Source organism: Agrilus planipennis, unplaced genomic scaffold (assembly GCF_000699045.2).
Source record: "Agrilus planipennis isolate EAB-ADULT unplaced genomic scaffold, Apla_2.0 scaffold499, whole genome shotgun sequence".
Lineage (NCBI taxonomy): Eukaryota > Metazoa > Arthropoda > Insecta > Coleoptera > Buprestidae > Agrilus > Agrilus planipennis.
This window is the reverse complement of record NW_020439149.1, coordinates 1-20,510: the sequence shown is the minus strand read 5'-3', so window position 1 is coordinate 20,510 and position 20,510 is coordinate 1. Positions and strand designations below refer to the sequence as shown.

General features: G+C 35.3%; 1 protein-coding gene across 1 annotated transcript; it reads right to left on the bottom strand.

Annotated features, from left to right (window-relative positions):
• Nucleotides 1-1,297: 1,297 nt before the first annotated feature.
• On the bottom strand, nt 1,298-16,688 carry LOC112905430. The gene is made up of 2 exons (XM_025977847.1): nt 16,326-16,688; nt 1,298-1,404 (listed from the first exon to the last, which is right to left on the bottom strand). The coding sequence occupies exons 1-2, from the start codon at nt 16,408-16,410 to the stop codon at nt 1,322-1,324; spliced, it is 168 nt and encodes a 55-aa protein (XP_025833632.1). The 5' UTR covers nt 16,411-16,688; the 3' UTR covers nt 1,298-1,321.
• Nucleotides 16,689-20,510: the final 3,822 nt, after the last annotated feature.

The window sequence follows — 20,510 nt, the reverse complement described above, 5'->3', positions numbered from 1 at the left end:
TATTTGTACAATTTAAAAGAGATCGTATGTCACATTTAGGAGACGGGAAAAGTCCTAGAGGATTATAAACAAAACGTGGTTGTAACCACACCTAAAGAGAGAGACGCGGATAGGTGCGAGACATTTAGAACAATTAGCTTAACTTCCCATGCGTCAAAAACTTTAACTAGAATTGTACAGAGGAGGATGGAAAAAAGGGCGGAAGAACTATTAGGGGAAGATCAATTTGAGTTCAAAAGAAATAGAGGAACGCGGGAGAGAAAACGATAGAAAAAGGAAAGAGTGCGTACATAGGATTTGTAGATTTAGAAAAAACTTTTGACGATGTTAAATGGAGGAAAAATGTTAAATATACTTACAAATGTAGGGATGAGTTACACAGATAGAAGAGTGATCCTTAGTTTGTATAAAGAGCAATAGGCAGTTATAGAGGTAGAGATAAAACGTAGGGAAGTAAATATTAGGAAAGGAGTCAAACAGGGATGATGCACACTGTTCAAACTATACATCGAAGACGTGATCAACATCATAAAAGACAGTACAGCTGTAGGGATAGATATACAGGGACAAAAGATTAGTATTCTTAGATTTGCAGATGATATAGCAGTATTAGCATCTAGGAAGGAGGAGTTAGAGATAGCTTTAAATAAATTGAAGCGGTATTGACAAAACAGTATTGTATGATAATTGATAAAAATAAAACAAAAATACTGGTATGCAAGGGAAGAAACAGTAGGGAAAGAGGGAATATAAAGATAGGAGACGAAAAATTAGAGGAAGTGACTGATTTTAGGTATCTAGGAAGTCAAATAAGTCAGCACGGAAGGAGTAGCAGGGATTTAAAGCAAAGGATACTGTAGGGTTGAGTCGTATTCAATAAAAAAACGAATAATGAGGATACTTTGAATAGAGAATGTTAGAAATGAAGAGGTATTAGAAAGAATAGGAGAACAGAGGACTCTATGGAAGTCAACAAGAAATAGGTGAGATAGGTTGGTAGGACACCTTCTCAAGCACGAAGGGCTAGTCAGAGACATAATAGATGCAGAAACAGTAGTTAAGAGGAGTAGAGGTAGACCTGGATTAGATTACTGTTCACAAATAGTTAAGGATGTGGGATGTTCTAGTTTTAGGAAAATGCAAAGATTAGCTCAGGATAGGAAAGAATGAGATGCGTGTCCAACCAGTCTTAGGACTGACGATCTTATGATGATGACAATTTAAAAGTTTTCTTATGTTTGATACAAAACAATTGCTACTTGGTCGATGAGTTAGGCTAACAACTGCTTACATTTAAATGAAATAGTCGGAAAACTTGTACTTACTCGCAGGAAGAATCACCTCTGGGGGAAGTTATGCACACCCCTCCGTTCTTGCATGGACTTGGTGAGCAGGACACAAATCCTGTAAAAGAAAACAATAAATTTTCAACATGAAACTTTACTGTAGCTGTGCACATTGTATGCCATTCATGTAATTTCTTTATTGATTTTTTTTGTTATATTATAACCACCGTTCTCTTTGCTGAAAATGGTAACGGTGACTTTAACTAAACTTTGAGTTTCCATGTTAACTTTTGCAATTATCTGCCTTTATTAAACAAACTGATTTTATGAGCTTTCATATGACCAGGGTTAAATTTTGGTTATATTTAAAATAAATAATAATAATCAGTTGTGACAATTTGTTTAACTGACAATTACGCTTCTTATAAGCATACTTAAAATAAATATATTTTCATCTGTTCTACATGCGTATCCAAAAGCACGTAGATTGTGGGGTGAGACATATGTATTAATTTTCCTTTATTTGTAATAAATAATTAATAGCATTAATAGTTCTTCTCCGGGTGAGGTCAGTGGGTCGAAAAATCGTAACGAATAAACGTAATTATTAAGTTCATAATCTTCTTGACCGGTACAGTTATCACAGTCGACGTTTTGTTTGTTTAAAGGTTATTATCTTTGCGCAGAAACAAAGAGAGACAACGCAAGTACGACAGAGACATGGAGAGAGAGACACACTGCGCAAGGAAACTTACTGAGGAATGTGTAAACGAGATGTTGTTTGTGCGAACAGAACAAGATCTGTTGCTATGTGTTTGTTGCCTTTAATAAGATATTCATTTATTAATTATCGGGTCGCGATTTTTACACGAAACAAACGGTATCGCAGTGGTCCGGAAATTATCGCGAACCAAGATCACATTTGCATGAACGTGTGCGATATACATATGTAGTACGATTAGTTATAGAAGATCAAATAATTTAATCGCCTCCTGAATCAATGTGGTCTTTCAGTGGTGCTTCCTGAATGGGTCGAGGAGCTTTTTTCGCAATTACTCGACGAACTGGTGCTTGCTACTGGTTAACGACATTTTTATGACAGAAGAGCACGATTATGCATCGGAATATGAACAAGTTGGTTCTGCATTATGAGAGTTCATATTACATGTGCTTTTCCAACGGCATGAGAAAAGAAGATGGACGGCCAAGTGAGGCGAGATCGGCGCAGACGTAAGTGGAATACCATCACGATGAAGCTGGACGCTTGTCAAGCAGCTGCAAAAGCTACACGGGGTCCAGTTTTTCGATGCATTTTCACATTCCAGAAGAAGGACAACTATGTATCTAAACGAAAGTAATAATGCGGAACCTACAGGCTCCAAGGTAGGTGAACCCTAATTAAACCTATCGTATAGTTTAATTGATAATAATCGTAAAAAGGAACGAATAATGGGTTCCATGTTACCTACAAATTGCAGTCAATAGGTAATATGAATCATGCAATCTGACTAATTTTTTGATGAAAACATATCAACTTCCTTACGATTTGGGGAAATTGACTGGCTGACTGACCGTCTACTACCACAGCTTTCATCTCTATTATGAAGCCATTGACTTCACTTTAATAGTCATTAAAATGATAAGGTTTACAACCCCGTAGTTACATGAAAATTTTAATCTTATAACACAATGCGTTAAAAAGATATGCCCTTTAAACCTGGCGTACCTATTCTGACAGGTCTTGTCCTGGAATTTTAAAATTGAGGACCAAGTATGACTTTAGGGTTATCCAATAGTTACGTGATCTAAAAGGGGAATGGGGGTTGATGGGTTCAGCCATGGACTTCACTTTAATAGCCAGTAAATGAAAAGGTTTACAACCCCGTAGTTACGTAAAAATTTTAATCTTATAACACAATGCGTTAAAAAGATATGCCCTTTAAACCTGGCGTACGTTGTCCTGGAATTTTAAAATTTAGCACCAAGTATGACTTTAGGGTTATCCAATAGTTACGTGATCTAAAAAGGGAAGGCGGGTTGATGGGTTCAGCAAAATCTCATCAATCTTATTTGATGGAAGCATGGCGGCATTGAAAATCTCAAATCAACTTTTCAAAATTAATTTTCACGGAGAAATTTGTTTAATTTTGATTTTCATGTGCATACTGTTGAACCCATTCTCCATGAAATCATATANCGCCGCCGCCACCGCCGTGGTGGCTGCTGGCGTGATGATGATGAATGTACTGTCACATCGACGACCTCCTGAGCATGCTATCGCTCTTCTCCTTTTCACATTTTTTGCCTGTTTCACTTGCTCCTTTACATTCAATTTTGTCTCATTATTATTATTATTATTATTGTTGTTATTACTATGTATGTATGTATATACAGTGAAATACATTACATTTTCCATGATTACTTCGACAGATGCGAGCCGCGCTACGCCTTTTCGGCTATTATACGAAGACACCATGACCCAGAAGAAAAAGAATGAAAGACAGAGAGAGAGAGAAATATAAAGCGCAAAAGAGAAGGAACACTTATGTCAGTAATTACATCCTTTAAAATGCTTGAATCTTCATCCAACCGTGCACTTAATGCCGTTTTCGACGATAAAACCGTATCGGTGCAAATTACATCAAAAGCACCAGGCTCAAACATAAAAATTAACACTTCCTACTTATACTAAATGTCATTTGATCAAAAATTATTTTAATTCCGACAGGCATGTAGGTATCTTAATTAAATCTAATTGAAAATCTCTTCATAGCATCAAAATTCGCACATGGTTTTCTATTCTCCCAAAAACCTTTCTAAATTCATCCCATGGAACATTTTTTTCTTATTTTTGAAGAATGTTTTTACATTAATGCCTCTATTTTGTGAGCACCTTGATAGAACGTCCTATCGGAAGGAGCTTTTGGTAAGCAGGACATCTAGGTACGGCGACTATCCTGTTGGAAGAACTCTCCGATTATTATAGGATCTGTTCTTCTAGCAGGATTGAAATATTATCCTGCAGTACAAAGGCCTATCTTAGTTCTGTGATTATGATTTTTAGGAGCAGGATTTGATTTCATGAGAAAAAAAATAAAAATAGACATACGTAAAATTACAAACTCTTAAGTAACCTAACACGAAAAAAATGGTAAAACTAAAATCCGATTTTAACCCATCGAGAATTTGAGTAATTATCCAGAATTGGGGCTCCAGACCAAAATTGCTCCAAAAATCGATTTCCGGCCATTCTACATAAACGAATTAGATATTAGAAAGTGGGGGAGACAGTTTTTTATGACTTCATAAATAAAAAAAAAATTTTGAATAATTTTTCAAAATTCAAATCACAGTTCTAAACTGTAGGTAGGGGAAGGAATGGGTGAGGAGATCAGGGGTGAAAGTTAAAAGTTATACAATCTTTTAATCTCCTTATCTCACGATTATCTCTGCATAAAATTCTTTTATTAATATTAAAAGAAGAAGTAGCTATAGATACACCATGTACCCTATGATGTATGCTGTAACAAAAAAAATGTGTCTCCCCGCCTCAAATATAATCACTGAACCCTCAGAATTGATCAGAAATCGATAAAAAAATTTTTGGAGCGATTTTGGTCTGAAGCCCCAAATCTGGACAATTACTTTCAAAAGCCTTTCTTCCTGTTTGTGTTGTTCGTCATTGACAAAAAAATCAAATTGTTTCATGTCATTCAAAAGAGCGTCAACCATTAAAGGTAGTAGAGTCTGAGGGCAGACCCATGGCGAAGAAAAGATGAACGAGGCGAAAAAAATGGGCAGCCAGATTACGCGAAAATCTGACAACTCATTTACCTCTCCGAATCGCCACCAAAACAGACATCAACAGCCGTGTCTGTCTGTTCGTACGCTCGTCTTCGCGTTCATACTCGCGTTTCGTCTCATCTTCCAGCGAATAAAACTAAATTAAAATAACGTGTCCATGATCCGTCCGCGTGTTCGGAATATGACAGCTGTTGTTAGTTTTTGAACACTACAACGTTATTATACGTAATCCAGCAACATTAAGACGAGGAGGTCCTCCTTTTGGCCGCTTCCTCGTGAAAGGTAACGGGACGTACATGTATGCGTGAATAATACGGTTCGGAGATCTGTATCTGTATCAGCAAATCGCATAAATACTGTTCCATTTCGTTCTCCTCTGCCTCGCTACCTCTCTCGATCTCTCAACTTTTCTATTTGGGTCCATGTGTCGTGGATTACATACACACATACATACATACACATAGCTGATTGGTTGTTGTATTTAAGTGACCCAGAATTACCATATCCCGGATGCTTCAATTAAATTCTGCTGCTCGAACTCGCAACGACATAAGCAACAAATACAAAACTCATACCAGTCTCGTAGTCGGGTGCATGTGTTCGTTCGTAAATGTAATTTATGATCTCGAGAATTATTAAGCCTGGCGGAATTATCGGCTTTATAAACAGTTCGTCGAAGTTACTTGCTTGCCTGCCTGCCTGTTGAAAGCGAGCAAACGTTATTTTCAGGCCTCTGGCTAACGCTTAACTCTCTTTCTGGATTTCTCTCTTCTCTAGCAAAATGTTTATCACGAATTGCAAGTTTGCACTTTTAATGTCCCCATTATTAAAACTGCCTAATCACCACGACACGTTCACACGTCTACAATGCGATTTCTTCCTGTGTACCGTCAGATTTCACACACGCATATGTACGTATCGATGCGGCGTATCCTGGACAGGATATATAAATTTGTATGAAGGAAGTTCGTTTTGATTGACACCATTTTTAATTTCGAAATCGACATGACGGTTGCTTTAATAAATTATTTCTCATAATTGATATAATAAAAGATTCTCTCTTCTTTAATGTTCGCATTTTCGAATATGTGCTCCATTTTCGAAAAAGAACTGTAACAGTGTTTTATTCAGACTAAAGACGTAGACAGATTTTTTTTACATGCGCCACCGCTGTTGATTGTAATTCGCAAACATGACAATGTAAAATCGTATGAATATAACTCAAAACTTGTAGAGTTCCGTGATGACATTAGTAGGGAAAGTATTTAAAGAATTTTTCACCTTTGCTTATAGCCTAGAAGTGAACTGTTTGTGTTCGTCGATAGACAAATCACAAAAGCTTTTATCATTAGATACAACACCGGCTAATTTTGTGATATGCTGATATTATAAATGAATACTCATATTTACAAGTATTTTAAAATCCATAATACGTTTGGGTTAAGTTTGTTCATGTGGGTCAATAATAATGACCTGGCTCACCCCCGTAGACGCGAATTTATTGCGACTAAAAATCTTCAACATCAAAACGTAGTAAATCTATTTTCCTACATTCATATTTTGATTAACAAATCTATTTATTATTAAGAAATTGGTGTACATTTTGCATTTACACATTTTTTTGGAGTATTTTGACTGAACTATAATCATCATCATCACAAGTACTTGTTTTCGTCCACTTTTAGAAATAATAGTCCCCACTAATACATTCTGGAAGAAAGTCTTAAACGAATACGGGAATTCTCGTCCACTCTATTTACAATTAGATAACGTTTACCGCCGTACAACATTGTGAATTCATTCATTCAGATTACGTAAGCAATTTGATTAAAAATTCAAGTCGCTTGATTGCCTCTCCGAAATATTCTTCAGGTGTTTGCTTGCGCCTCTTAACAAGACAACTCCTGCATACAAACCATCAACAAGTTCATACCGCGTTGTTAACATATTATACGTTTTATTCTTTTGCTGTTGCTGCTGCAAAAGATTCCTCCAAGCTCCAAGCAAAGACCGCAAACCACTTCCAGGGTGAATCACCCCCCTCCCCTCCCGCTCTCCCTCTTCCTTCTACTTGGTCCTTCTCCACAACGGTTTTCCGTTACTACAAACTATGAGTTCGTTGATTTACCAACAACTTATTATATGTATGTATGCGTGCAAGTTCGTTGGTGTTGTATACCGTATGTATAGGTCGTACCACCTACCACCTGTCTGCTGTTTTGCCGTTAAAAGCTCCGAGGTCTTGGGGAGGGTGGCCACAACACTGTGACGTCATCCATTGCAGCAGCAGCTGCTGCTTCTGATGACGGCGGAAGAGAGCAACAGAATTATTTTGTGCCGCGGAAAATCGAGACTGTTGCCACGAGTTAATATTTTGTTAACAAATACAGCAATACAAACATTACTGGATTTTATAAATTTTCTTTAGGAAAAATTAGCCGCAATGATAGAATTAACGTTGCGGCAGTCAGTAACACAAAATTGTTAAAAATTTTAGCATTTCGAACTCCACATCCTTTACTATTTGGCCGCAAGGTATCCATGTGGTCCTTTTTTAAAAGTTTCTTGTTGAAATAAATGCACTAACATATTTTTTCCATCTTTGATCATCATCATAGGGTCGTTACTTTTAAGACTGATTGGACGCTATTCCTTTTAACTCCTGTTTCTGCTTCTAATATCTCTCTGATTTCTAACTACCTCTTCATGCCTGAGAAAGTGCCTCTTTCATATTGACTCCCATATCAGCGTCCTCTGTCCTCCTAATTCTTTGCGAAGTACTTCCTAATTTCTAACCTTCTCTGTCTACCTTAATGACAAAGAACCGGAAATAGTAAGGAAATACCTAACGCAATAATAGATTTTAGTATGAGAATATCATTGTCAGAGATCAAGAGATACAAGTGGACGCGACGCGGCGATCCGACCCCGCGAGATTCACTTCGAGATCGAACGCGCGGTTTTTGTAATCGATAAGATCGAAGAAAGGGACGGTACACTGGGCTCGTCATACGCTCGATTAGAACTAGCGTACTTTTTTGTCGGAGATAGACATTGGAGCAGCGGACCGCTTTTCAATTGTCGAAACAATTTTTAACACACTGTCACCAAAATAATTACGAATCTCTATCAAATCCTCCGCGCTCGTTCGTGTCCAGAAACGGTAACAAAATTACGTTTAACTTTAACGGATCCAGAGGGCCTATACGTGATACGGTCAAACAAAAGAAACGAATAAAAAAAAAAGAGCAGAAGAATTGAACATGGTCGTTTTAAAAGATGTGTTGTCTTGCAGATAGGTAGGTACGCCCTCTGGTTCGAGTGGGTCATTGGCTGGTAGTTGGCCCGCGGGAGGCTAATAACGAGGAGGTGAAGAATGGAACGAGAGTGCAAAACAAAGTGGCCAGGCCAAGCCAAGCCAACTTGGAACAATTTATTGTAGTTCTTCTGCCCCGGGTGTGTATCGTGTAAGCGATGCTCTTTTGTTCTTATCTAGAGAGACACCTCTGTAGGTCAATGCACAATGAAACGAGTAGGCGGTATACACATACGATACATGTATGTGTTTATGCATTAATCGAATACCGGAGAAGTTACGTCATAACCACAATTCTGCACACAAATATTGTAAAAATCATGTTTGCCAAATACCAGATAGGGATAGTAATTTAGATAACCCGGTAAAACCACTTCGGATAATGATTCATGTCTTCGTTCTGACGGACTTCAATACAATCTTCATTCAAAAAGTCATTTAAACACTAAACCATTGAATTTTTGGTTGGCGTATTTTCAACAAGAGGGTTGAATTTAAACATATGAAAGAAGCCTTGTTCATGAGAAAATACAAACACAAAAGCTATAACGAATCATTTAATATCATCATCATAACGTCGTCAGTCTTAAGACTGGTTAGACATGCACCTTCACTCTTTCCTTTCCTGAGGTGGTGGGATCGAAAGAGGAGGTCTCCCCCACCACTGTACCATAAAAAGTTCGTGGCGGTCTCACCCCCATAAAAAGTTATGGGGGTTGAAAGTTGATTATTTTGACAATTTTCATACACTATAATTCAAATAAAATTCAATAAAAAAATATTTTCAAGCGGGTGGAGGTGGGGGATCGAAAGAGGGTGGTCACTTGAACAAAATCCGATAACCTAACCTAAGCTACCCTATTGATAAAGCTATTTAAATAATGTTTTATATAACTTTCTCAATATTTTTATGTATTTTTCATTTGTTTTACCTTTGAATATTGTTTAAGAATGACGATATAAATATTTACATGCCTAGAAATGTATAAAAATTGGCATATTTATTAACTTTGAACCCCCGTAACTTTTTATGGGGGTGAGACCATCACGAACTTTTTATGGTACAGTCGTGGGGGAGACCTCCTCTTTCGATTCCACCATCTAAACCTATACCGTAATCTAATCTAGGTCTACCTCTACTACTCTTAATTCCTGTTTCTACCACTGACTTCATGCCTGAGAAGATGTCCTACCAACATATGTCGTTTGACTATCTTTTTAATTTTAATGCTCATTTTAAATCTGTTTGCATTACCTTATGCTACATATTTTATTGTATTATTTAAAATTTTCATTTTAACTAGCCAATTTCGAAAGGTTTTCTTTATGTTTGTAGGTTGATAATCCGCGGGGTCATAATAATTAAATAATTCCGTACAATTTATCAATTAATTTATCGTCCGCTCAATAATTTAGTTTCTCTGCCTATTCAGTAGTTCATATCAGTGCATTCATATATCATTATTTATAGCTGAGATAAGAACGTAATGACGGAATAAAACTGTTCTCGAAATCAAAACAAAATCAGAGAAAAATCGACGATCAGCCAGGCTCATTTGATCAGAACAATAAAAAGGAAGTTGATTATCATTTATTTAATACTATACTGGACAACCATACAATGATAAGAACCAATAAACATACACGTATCAGTATAATAATAAACATTATTTACACTGATTGTTTAACGTTACATGTGCTATTGATTATTTATACGACGTAAACAAACAAATTAATAAAAGTCTAAAATTGCTACCCACACACATACATACGTACACGCGCACGTCCGTAGCCACCTCGTTGTTTTTCGCGGGCAATTTACGTCTGCCCATCCCAGAACGTTCCGTTCTTACCATAATTTTTATCGTAGAAACAATAACTCACTGATCGCCAATAATTCCACAAAACGCCTACAACGGAAGAAGCGAATTAAAAGCAATTTTTAATACCAGCATATTGAGTTTAACCTTTTAAGAAAAGCTGAAGTAGCACAATCCGATAGGTTGTTATTTGAGAACGACTCTTAGACTTTATATACTAGGGTCAATTGAAAAGTCCCCGGCCTGACACATAGATGGCGGCACCAGAACTAAATCCATATGATTTTCAGTTAGTCCTAACCTTCAAAAGACGCGTCTATAAATTTGACGGCTGTCGGATCATTAGTTTGTGAATTATAGCATTTTTAGTAAAGCAACTTTTGTTATTGTGAAAAAAATGGATAAAAAGGAATTTCGCGTGTTGATAAAATATTGCTTTTTGAAGGGAAAAAATACAGTTGAAGCAAAAACTTGGCTTGATAACGAATTTCCGGACACAGCCCCAGAAAAATCAACCATCAAGGATTGGTATGCTAAGTTTAGACGTGGTGAAATGAACACCGAAGACGGTGAACGCAGTGGACGCCCAAAAGAGGCTGTTACGGACGAAAACATTAAAAAAATCCACAAAATGATTTTGAATGACCGTAAATTGAAATTGAATGACGAAATCGCCGAGAAACGACCGCATTTGCAGAAAAAGAAAGTCCTGCTTCACCAAGACAATGCACCGTCTCACAAGTCGGTGAAAACGATGGCAAAAATTCATGAATTGGGCTTCGAATTGCTTCCGCATCCACCGTATTCTCCAGATCTGGCCCCCAGCGACTACTTCCTGTTCTCAGATCTCAAAAGAATGCTCGTTGGGAAAAAATTTTCGTCGAATGAAGAGGTGATCGCCGAAACTGAGGCCTATTTTGAAGCAAAGGACAAATCGTACTACAAAAATGGTATCGAAAAGTTGGAGGATCGCTATAATCAGTGTATCACCCTTGAAGGGAATTATGTTGAATAAAAAAAAACGAATTTTGCAAAAAAAATGTGTTTTACTATTTTAGGCCGGGGACTTTTCAATTGACCTGTTAAACCGAACACAACAGAGAAATTACATTTTATAGTAATTTAAAGGGTGGTAGCTCTTTAATCAATTAAAATATTAGTAAATAAAGTAGATAACCCTTAGCCAATTAAATTTTAATTCTTAGTTAGCGGATTGTCAACAAAAAGGTTGAGGCATTAGCTGTGCCGCCAGCCCGATCTTAAAAAAAGGTGCCGGATCGTCCGGGTACGAGATCCAAACCCGAGTATCAGACCCATCTCTAGTTTAATAATTCAAAAAAGTGTTTAAACAACGGAAAATTCGATACCTAATTAAAATTTATCGGCAATTAGCGGAAATTCGTTGTTTAACAGACAGAACCAGGTGTTAATGCTATTATAATGGAACCGTTTTAATGCTACAACAGATTTTGCGCGCCGTTAAGTGTAACATATTTATTAACAAACAACGCAACAATCATATCATTTACGCCCAGCAGCCTATGAAAACGTCTGAGCATCGAGAGCGTACATGTATGCAGCAGTCAATCTGTAAAACTTGGTATTTTACATAACGGCCAGGAAACTAATAAAACATAAGACTCAGTTTAAAAAAGATTGTTTCTGGTTTTTCATCTCCATTTTTGGTGTGAATTAGTCTTTTTAATTGGTATATTATACCTATTCCGTATGCACCAGCCTCTCATCTTAATTTTGACGTGTTTTTTTTTTAAAATTATTTCAAGTTTCTTACTTATTAAAATTTAATTTGTAATATCAACTAAAATACCTAGTAAATTAATTTCTGCTGGGATTTTATTTTTACAAATTCAGGTCCAAATTGTAATTTTTATTATTTTTGCTGACGAAGCAACGGGCTAGTGGGATAAATATTAGATATCGCTTTAATATTTAGTTAAATTTTCGTTTTTCGTTTTCTCCCTGTATAAAAAACATAAACCCTGAAAAGAACTCACTCGTAGGTAGACTGTTATGAGTTAAGTAGACGGTACCTAGTATTTGCGTATAGGTTCTAGCTACATGCACTATTAAAACAGGAGTACGGGAAGACTGGCCACACGACCCCTCCACCCCCACCCGCCATTAAAAAATAAAAATTATAGTCTTTGACTTTCGGATTTTGAAATCTAATGCAAGCAACACAAATAGCCAGTTCATACTTTGCTGTTTACATTACTAATTAATTCTAATTCACACGATTACCAACGACTCGGTCCATTCATGTTTCATATTCTCTGGAGAACAACTCGCAATTCATCATCAATCATTGTCCTGACGAAATTCTCATCATGCACATCGCAATAAAACTGTAATAACGTTAGAATAAATAGTGTAAAAATAACTGAGCCTTGTGGAACGCAAATTGATAGGACGACAGTAGTCGAAAATCAGGTCTGGTATTGAAGAAAAAGAGGTCCTCAAAAGATACGAAACCGAATTAATAGAAGGCAAGACAATCTTTTTCAACAATGAACACATTTTAAAACGTCTTCGAATGGATTCTATTCTTCTAGTTTTTGTACGTCTATAGAACCGGAGTCTGACGACTTTGGAATTTCTAGTACGCTTGATTTCGTTCGATCAAGAATAATCGTCCACGCCTATTGGACAACGGCGAAAATGCGGGACTAAAAAAAATGACACATTTGGAACACCGAAATGTTCCTTTTGCTACTTTCGTAATAAAGAATCTTTAAGAAGTACACACTTGAAAGTAAAATAAGTGATATTATAAAAATATGACATGTTTGTTGGGGGATATTCTATAGAATTACAAGAGGGGATATTCTATAGAACTACAAGTCAGGTTTTTAAAATTTGTGTCTATCCTTTGAGATAGATTTTAGAAATAGTTGAATTTATTACGTAACTTGTAATAATCTCAATTTTGATGTTTTTTTGAAGATTATTTCAAGATTCTTAATTATTACAATTTAATTTGTAATATCGACTAAAAAGAAAAGAAAAGGTTAGAAGCGTTCGAAATGTGGTGTTATAGGCGTATGATGAGGATATCGTGGGTAGAAAAGGTTAGAAATGAAGAGGTATTGGAAAGAATAGGAGAACAGAGGACTCTATGGAAGTTAATAAAAAATAGGCGAGATATGTTGGTAGGACACCTTCTCAGGCATGAAGGTCTAGTCAGAGACATATTAGAGGCAGAAACAGGAGTTAGGAGGGGTAGAGGTAGACCTAGATTAGATTACTGTTCGCAAACAGTTAAGGATGTGGGCTGTTCTAGTTTTAGGGAAATGCGAAGTTTAGCTCAGGATAGGAAAGAGTGGAGGTACGTGTTCAACCAGTCTTAGGACTGATGACCTTATGATGATGATCAACTAAAATACCTAGTAAACTTATTTCTGCTGGGATATTATTTTTACAAATTGTAATTTTTATTATTTTCGCTGACGAACCAATGAGCTAGTGGGATAAATTGTAAATATAGCTTTAATACTGAAGTAAATTTTCCTTTTCCATTTTCTTCGTGTATGTACCATCACTTAATTGATAACTGGGGTGGAGCCGTGGGGAAAAATTTAAACCATTTAAAATGCAAAAATTTTAGGTCCTTAGAATTTATCCTTTGGGATAATCAGTAGAATTATATATCAGATTTTCAGAATTTGTGTTCCTTTGGATAAGCCCGTGCTTTGAAGAAGTTTCTGGACTATGTTAATCTTCACTTTACGACTTAGAACAGCGATAGGTACAAAATGTAAATACATTTTGCATTTTAGAGTTTGAAGTAACGTAAGACCGTTGTGGCCAGCAACGTAGTGACTGACTACGACAGTCATTCTTCACCTGCGTGCCAAAATGCGTGCACCACGACGTGAACAAAATACAAAACACAATGTCATACTACGTATTATTATTAATTCTTCAAATCGTTGGCTGTCTGGACTTTTCACCACGATTTCAAGAAGTAATAAAACTTATACAGATAATAACAACAACAATATAACTGGCGTTATAAATAATTATTAAAAATAAAGTAAATAAATAGACAATGGAATGCGCAACGTACAAGACGAAGAACTTCTTCGTAATATTTTAAACGAAATGAAACACGTTTTCCAACAATGAAATGTAAAACCTGTTGCATTTTATATATCTAGTTATTTTAGTACACTGTTACTTCTTACTTACTTACGCAGAGGGTTCGTATAATAAAAATTTAAGCCGCGCGGTTCGTTTTTGGTATGTTGTTTCATAGTCAGTTTGAAAATAATGTCCATCATAGAAGGCTCATTGTTGTACGAAAAAAAAAAAAGACAACGAAAAACGTAAGCTCTAGGAAACAAAACACCGAGTCTCGTTGCCATAAAAGTACGTAATACACATATAAATATACATGTATTCATATTATGACCTGAAAATTACCTCGAAAGCTTTCTCACGGGCTGTAATTGCTACACTGCTATGTACGATTATTACCCGACAAGCTCGTTGTCTTAAAATCATTTCCAAAACTCGTTGGATCGTTGACCCACTACGTAATTATTTATTTGATGGATAGAAGTATGAAAATCAACAAAAACATCTGCCTTTTCGTTGAATTATTCGAAAACTAAGAACCATTTACAACATAATCATTATTTGGAGGACTATCTATGACCGGCGAGATAGTTTATCCCATAAGATGTTGATTATCCACATAAAAACGATAAAAACTCGGGCCCCTGTCTTGCGGCTGATTTTTCCGAAGAAAATTAATAAAAATTCGAATTATCAGGATAATTTTAAATGTAAAGCTCGCATTCGAGTTAGAGAAATTTAAATTTAATGAGTTTGGAATAAATGTAAAGCAACATTTACATGAAGGGAACAAAAACCTTCTCAAATTGTAAAAAATTTCGAAAACTTAGTTGTATATTCTGTGACATTTCCTATCGGTTTATAACTTTTAATTCTATTACAAGTTCCAAATCACCCCCTTCACCCTTTGTTCGCTCTTTTTTTCTCTTAATTTAAGTAGAACTGAAACGTCTGCTTCAACAGGTTAATTTTCATCTTTTCGTCGTCAAGTTTCAATTTAGCGCTTGTTCTTCCCCAGGTAATTCAAAACCGTTTCGGAAAAAACCTCCCGATAACCTGAAACCAAACATTTAAAATCCAGTACCGGTCTGTAGCTACTAAATCAACAAGTAGTTGAAAAATCCGTTAGGGTTTAATGCAGCACAAGAAGATTATATTTATGCCTGTTAGTAGGTACGATGTAGGTCCGTGCTGAAAGCTCGGTAGGTATTCCAATATTTTTAGAACGAGTAGTAGGTAGAAACTGAAGAATAAATGACCTAAAGGCAAGGAAGGTAGTAATTCGACACAATTCAACTATAACACCCTTCGTCGTACAAAAGCACGGGCAACGCACCCCTGGTGCGTACCGCAGCTGAAGAGGTAGAGAGATACAAGCCTCGCTATACCCCTCGCAATAACGAATTAAAATTATGTACGCGTAGAATAGGTACTTAAACAATTTCGAGTTGAAACAACAAAATCGTTATTATTAATTGATAACAGTTGACTGATTTATTGAAATTATTACTGTAAAAGTAAACAAAATGCTTCTTACTTCTGTGAAATTGTTATCGCTTCCCGTGAACATCAAAACAACTGATAAATTTCAAGATTATTTCCAAATACGATAATTAATTAACAATTTTACACAATCGCTTTTGAAAAATTCAAATAACGCAAGTTAAATTTTCAAAGCTGAGACAATAAAATCACGCATTTTAGTACTTAAAAATAAAGAACTTTTCCGAAACGGAAAATCGAATGGTACATTTCATCTTAGAAATCAAAATACTTTTCGAAAAAGTTTAATTCTCACTCTTACAGAAGTGAAAAACTGAAGTGATTTTTAAAAGCTCAAAACCAAATTCGAATTTCACAATAGTTAACTTGAGATTAAACACAGAAACCGAAAGTCCGTACTTTTATATTAAAAACATAGCGGAAACCAATCGGATCGAAAAATCTCTGGCAGAATCGCGAAAATTGCCTGTAAAGCTCGGGAAAACCCTGAGAACTTACCTATTGCTTCCCGAAAGCAGCAAAGAAACGAAATGCCCGTAAACGTAATCCACAAGATATCCTTTCTCGTGTATGTTATCCACATTTTATAGTGAGATCCCTCATGGGACACAAAATATTTCACTTCTTACACTGCCACAGACAAATAAAGAAAACCGAAAAATAAAATCACACACACAACTAAGTACAATACATGTTTTTAGTTCACTTTTGCTCGAAAAAAAGTAATCCTTTTCGAAAAAAAAAAGTGTGCACATATAGAGTGATGTTTTTTTTTTGTTGTTCGCCACAGCCGCCGCGATCACGCGAAGACATACATTCGGCGCAACGGCACACTCGATTCTGTTAAGCGAAGCATTGTTGTCTCGGCAACGCCAAGATGGCCGCCGAACATTTAAGCGTATTACTACGCACAGCTGTCTCCGATCTAGACGATTTTTCGACTACTTTCGACCGAAAACGCACCCCAAAAACTACCCCACAATGTTCTTTTTACGATAACCAACACATTTTCATTGATAATGAGCTCGCTTCGTGGCCTTATCGCTTAAAAAACAGCGTGAGAAAATGCGAGGTTCTATTTTTCGACTTATACTTAAGGAATGTTGCTCGGGGGCAAGGGAACAGACCAATTGGATGCGAGGCGAGCGTTTTTTAGACGACGACAGATCGGTTTTTCCACGAGAGACCATATACAGATAGGCGAATTCCGAGTGCTGAGTTCCAAGCTACATGCTTTCGTATTTTATTTGTAAGCGTGTGCCCCGAGGTATTGGCACTTCCCTTTGACAAAATACTTTTTCGTAAGTCTGTCCAGGTCTGAAACATTGGATTTGTGCTGTCGAAACAACTGCCCGTCGCGTAAAATAGGCGCTAGAGCGAATTTTCGTGGAGACTCCAACGGGCGATCAGGCGACGAACCCGCACGATATGCGAATTTTTTCGCATTTACGCAAAGTTTTACATTTCAACGCGTAGCTGGGATCAATTTCGAAGGTTTTTTGTACAAATTGACGGTGAAATCCTACAAGAAAAACTACCGCAAAAATTTTTATTGATGAAAATTACAATAAAATCAAAAATAGTTCTGTGAAATCAAACTAACTTGAACAAAACCCCAAATTTCATATAAAATGTTGAACGCGTTTCTACATCTAAGTAGACATCCTGATGTCAATTTTTTGGTAGGATGGAGGGAGCAAGGGTTATGATAGGCTATATATACCTATGAATTGTAGGAAAAATAAACATGTTTTGCAAAAGATTAAATATTCGTTTAATGTCTAAATTAAAACATTAGAATTTTGTGTTTCTTGTGAAATTATCGATCTCTGGGGGTCGACTCCTAACTGCAAGGGGTCCATGTCACCGAAAACAAAAATTGTAAATATAGGGGTTGCTTTTAATAGACATATAAATTATGGTTTAAAAGTTAAAATGTTTAAAACATAAGGGTTTATAAGAGTGTGAAGGTTTAGAGATTGAATTAGGGATCTTTATGGTTAAATTATGAAAAAATAAGTATCAAAACATTTGATATTAAATTATATATGGGATAATATAAGTTTGACTCGACATTTGATTATATTTTACCTGAGTCTCATAGGGGGCAGATGTGCCCTACACCCGTTTAGGGACGTGTTTGCACCAAGGCGTTTTATGCGGTTTTTGGTATTTTAATTATTTGATAAAAATTACAGTAATATATTTAGGAATAATTCTATAGACTCCTGTAAATTTACTAATTTTAAGGGTTGTCATTGGTTATTTTTGGATTATAGGGTGTACTGTAACTTATATTAACATTTCGGTTTACTTTGCCATCTTGGTGCTTCTTATGTTCCCCCTTAGTACCCCTTCCATTTGTTCTGTTTATTTGATTTCAATACTACGTTCGTATGTTCAGTTCATCAAACAATTTTATAATTAATATTATTGGTTATTATATTTATATTTTTTTTTTGGGCAGTACGTTAAATTGTTTTTTCTCTAAAAACAATGAAATTTTTCTCTTGGAAATAAGCGACAAAACTATTATCTAATTAGGAAAGATTACTTAGCACTTCTGCTAAGAATTGCAGTTTCTGCTCTTGTTTATTGGATTTTAAAATTTGAAATTTAAAAAGCGCGTAAATAAAGATAATGGCCGACATTGGCAACAATACTGCAACAATTAAAAAGTATAATGGCCGACCACTGCAACAATTAAAACAGTATAATGGCCGACATCGGCAACAATATCGTAACCATGGAGAAACCAAGATGGCCGACCAAATAGTAATCGTATTCAATTGTCCCGTGGAAAATATTCGTAATATTTGCAAGCATTTTTTATATATTAGAGACATTAGTATACAACTTTATCCATATGTGTTATATGCAAAAAAGCTTGATCTATCCGATGGTCTCAACGAATTTTCAATCGGACATCAAATAAATAAGTCATGGCGCTGTAAAGTAACCTCTGTTTTCGTCAAAACAGAAAACTCGCGCCCTTTGAATGTTTACTTTAAAAAAATTGAGCTTCATATTTATGTAGGAAGTCGCTGGCATTTATATCCTTTTGAAATTTCCAATTTCGAACTTTAACAATTGAAATACATATATGTACGGTGGTCAAACAGAATAGATCAGAATAACTCATTCGGAAGTTTCTTAATTAATTAAAATTTTCCTCTATTATCTACTAAATATATTATACACATACGTATCAAATTATTGAACTAGCTTGCCATTTAGATTATATTGCAACTTAGTTGTCCAATGGGTTGCCTACCCACCATAAAAATAATTGAATCAATTATTATGTTAGCTTGGGACATATGGAAACTAGGACAAGGTATTCAATAACGTTGTTTTTCGTAAAAGAACTGAAATTGAAAATTACGGTAATTTTTTTGACTTTTCTATTAACATATAATGATATTAAAAGAATTGTTTCCATGTTCAAGACTTTCTGTTGTATTGAAAATCATTATTGATTGCTTTGGATGAATTGTATTATACCGAGGTTGTGTGCAACGTTACTGTTTATCATGAGTTTTTTATATTGTTTGTGACTTTGAAAGAGACGTTTTTATCGAAGTAAAGAGAACACCTTTTCTACATAAATACTAAATAATATACATTTAGGTTTTAAATTTAGCTCTATATTAATATTATTACTACAAGAACATTTAAATTTAATCCTTGATGTGATACTTGAATTCTTCAATCGATTAGGGTTTTATCAATGATAAAGTATTTGTGTACGAAGGGCCTATACCTATATACGCCAGTTACAACAAAATTTAATAAAAATTTACAATTGTTTAATTTGAACACTTTTACTTTATTTATTTATTTTTAAGNATAATTGATAGAGATCTTTAATACTTTGTGAAGCTTTTCATTCCGTGATAACTGGAAGCTTTTTTAATTAATTTAATTTTTTATTATTTCTGTAAATGTTCAATACATCATTTAAACGTTAGAAATAAAACATTATTTATTGTTTGTTCGACTTTATTAGGACAATTTCGTGATGTATAAACAAAATTTATGTTCGGTTATTTAGCTTTGTTTAAGGGGAAATCATAAAAATTACTAAAACCAATGTGAAAATTCTTTTATCGCTTGAAAGCTGCGCTATACCGTATGATTGTTGCTTATTTTCAATATTTAGTTGATATATATAATTAAGATTATTAAAATTTCGTCTGTAGTTGAGAATACTTTTCCTTTGTCGAGCGTAATTTTCTTTCCTTTGTTATCCGAATACTTACTCTCTCTCTGCCAGTGAAATCCTTGAACAGTCGGTCGAGAAGAAAATATTTATTTCCCTTGTCTTAATTTAAATAGCAATTAAAAATTAATTTTAAATGTTGATAAAGTATTTTTGGACAAATGAAATTCGCGATTTTCGTACTTATCTATTGTAATGTTGTAAACAAAACGTTGGTTTGTTTCTTTAGTTTTGTATAAGGAACAAGCGGAAATCTCAAAAATTACTGAAACCTATATGAAAATTCTTTAATCGCTACAAAAAATGGTTACTGCATACTTTAAATATTCAATTGGCATTTTTAAACTTAACAAAATTTCATCTGTGACTGAGAAAAAGCTTTTTTTCCGAGTGTAATTTTCTTTTCTTTCTTTTCCGAATACTTGCTCTCTCTGCCAATCAAAAATATTGCTTAAAGGATG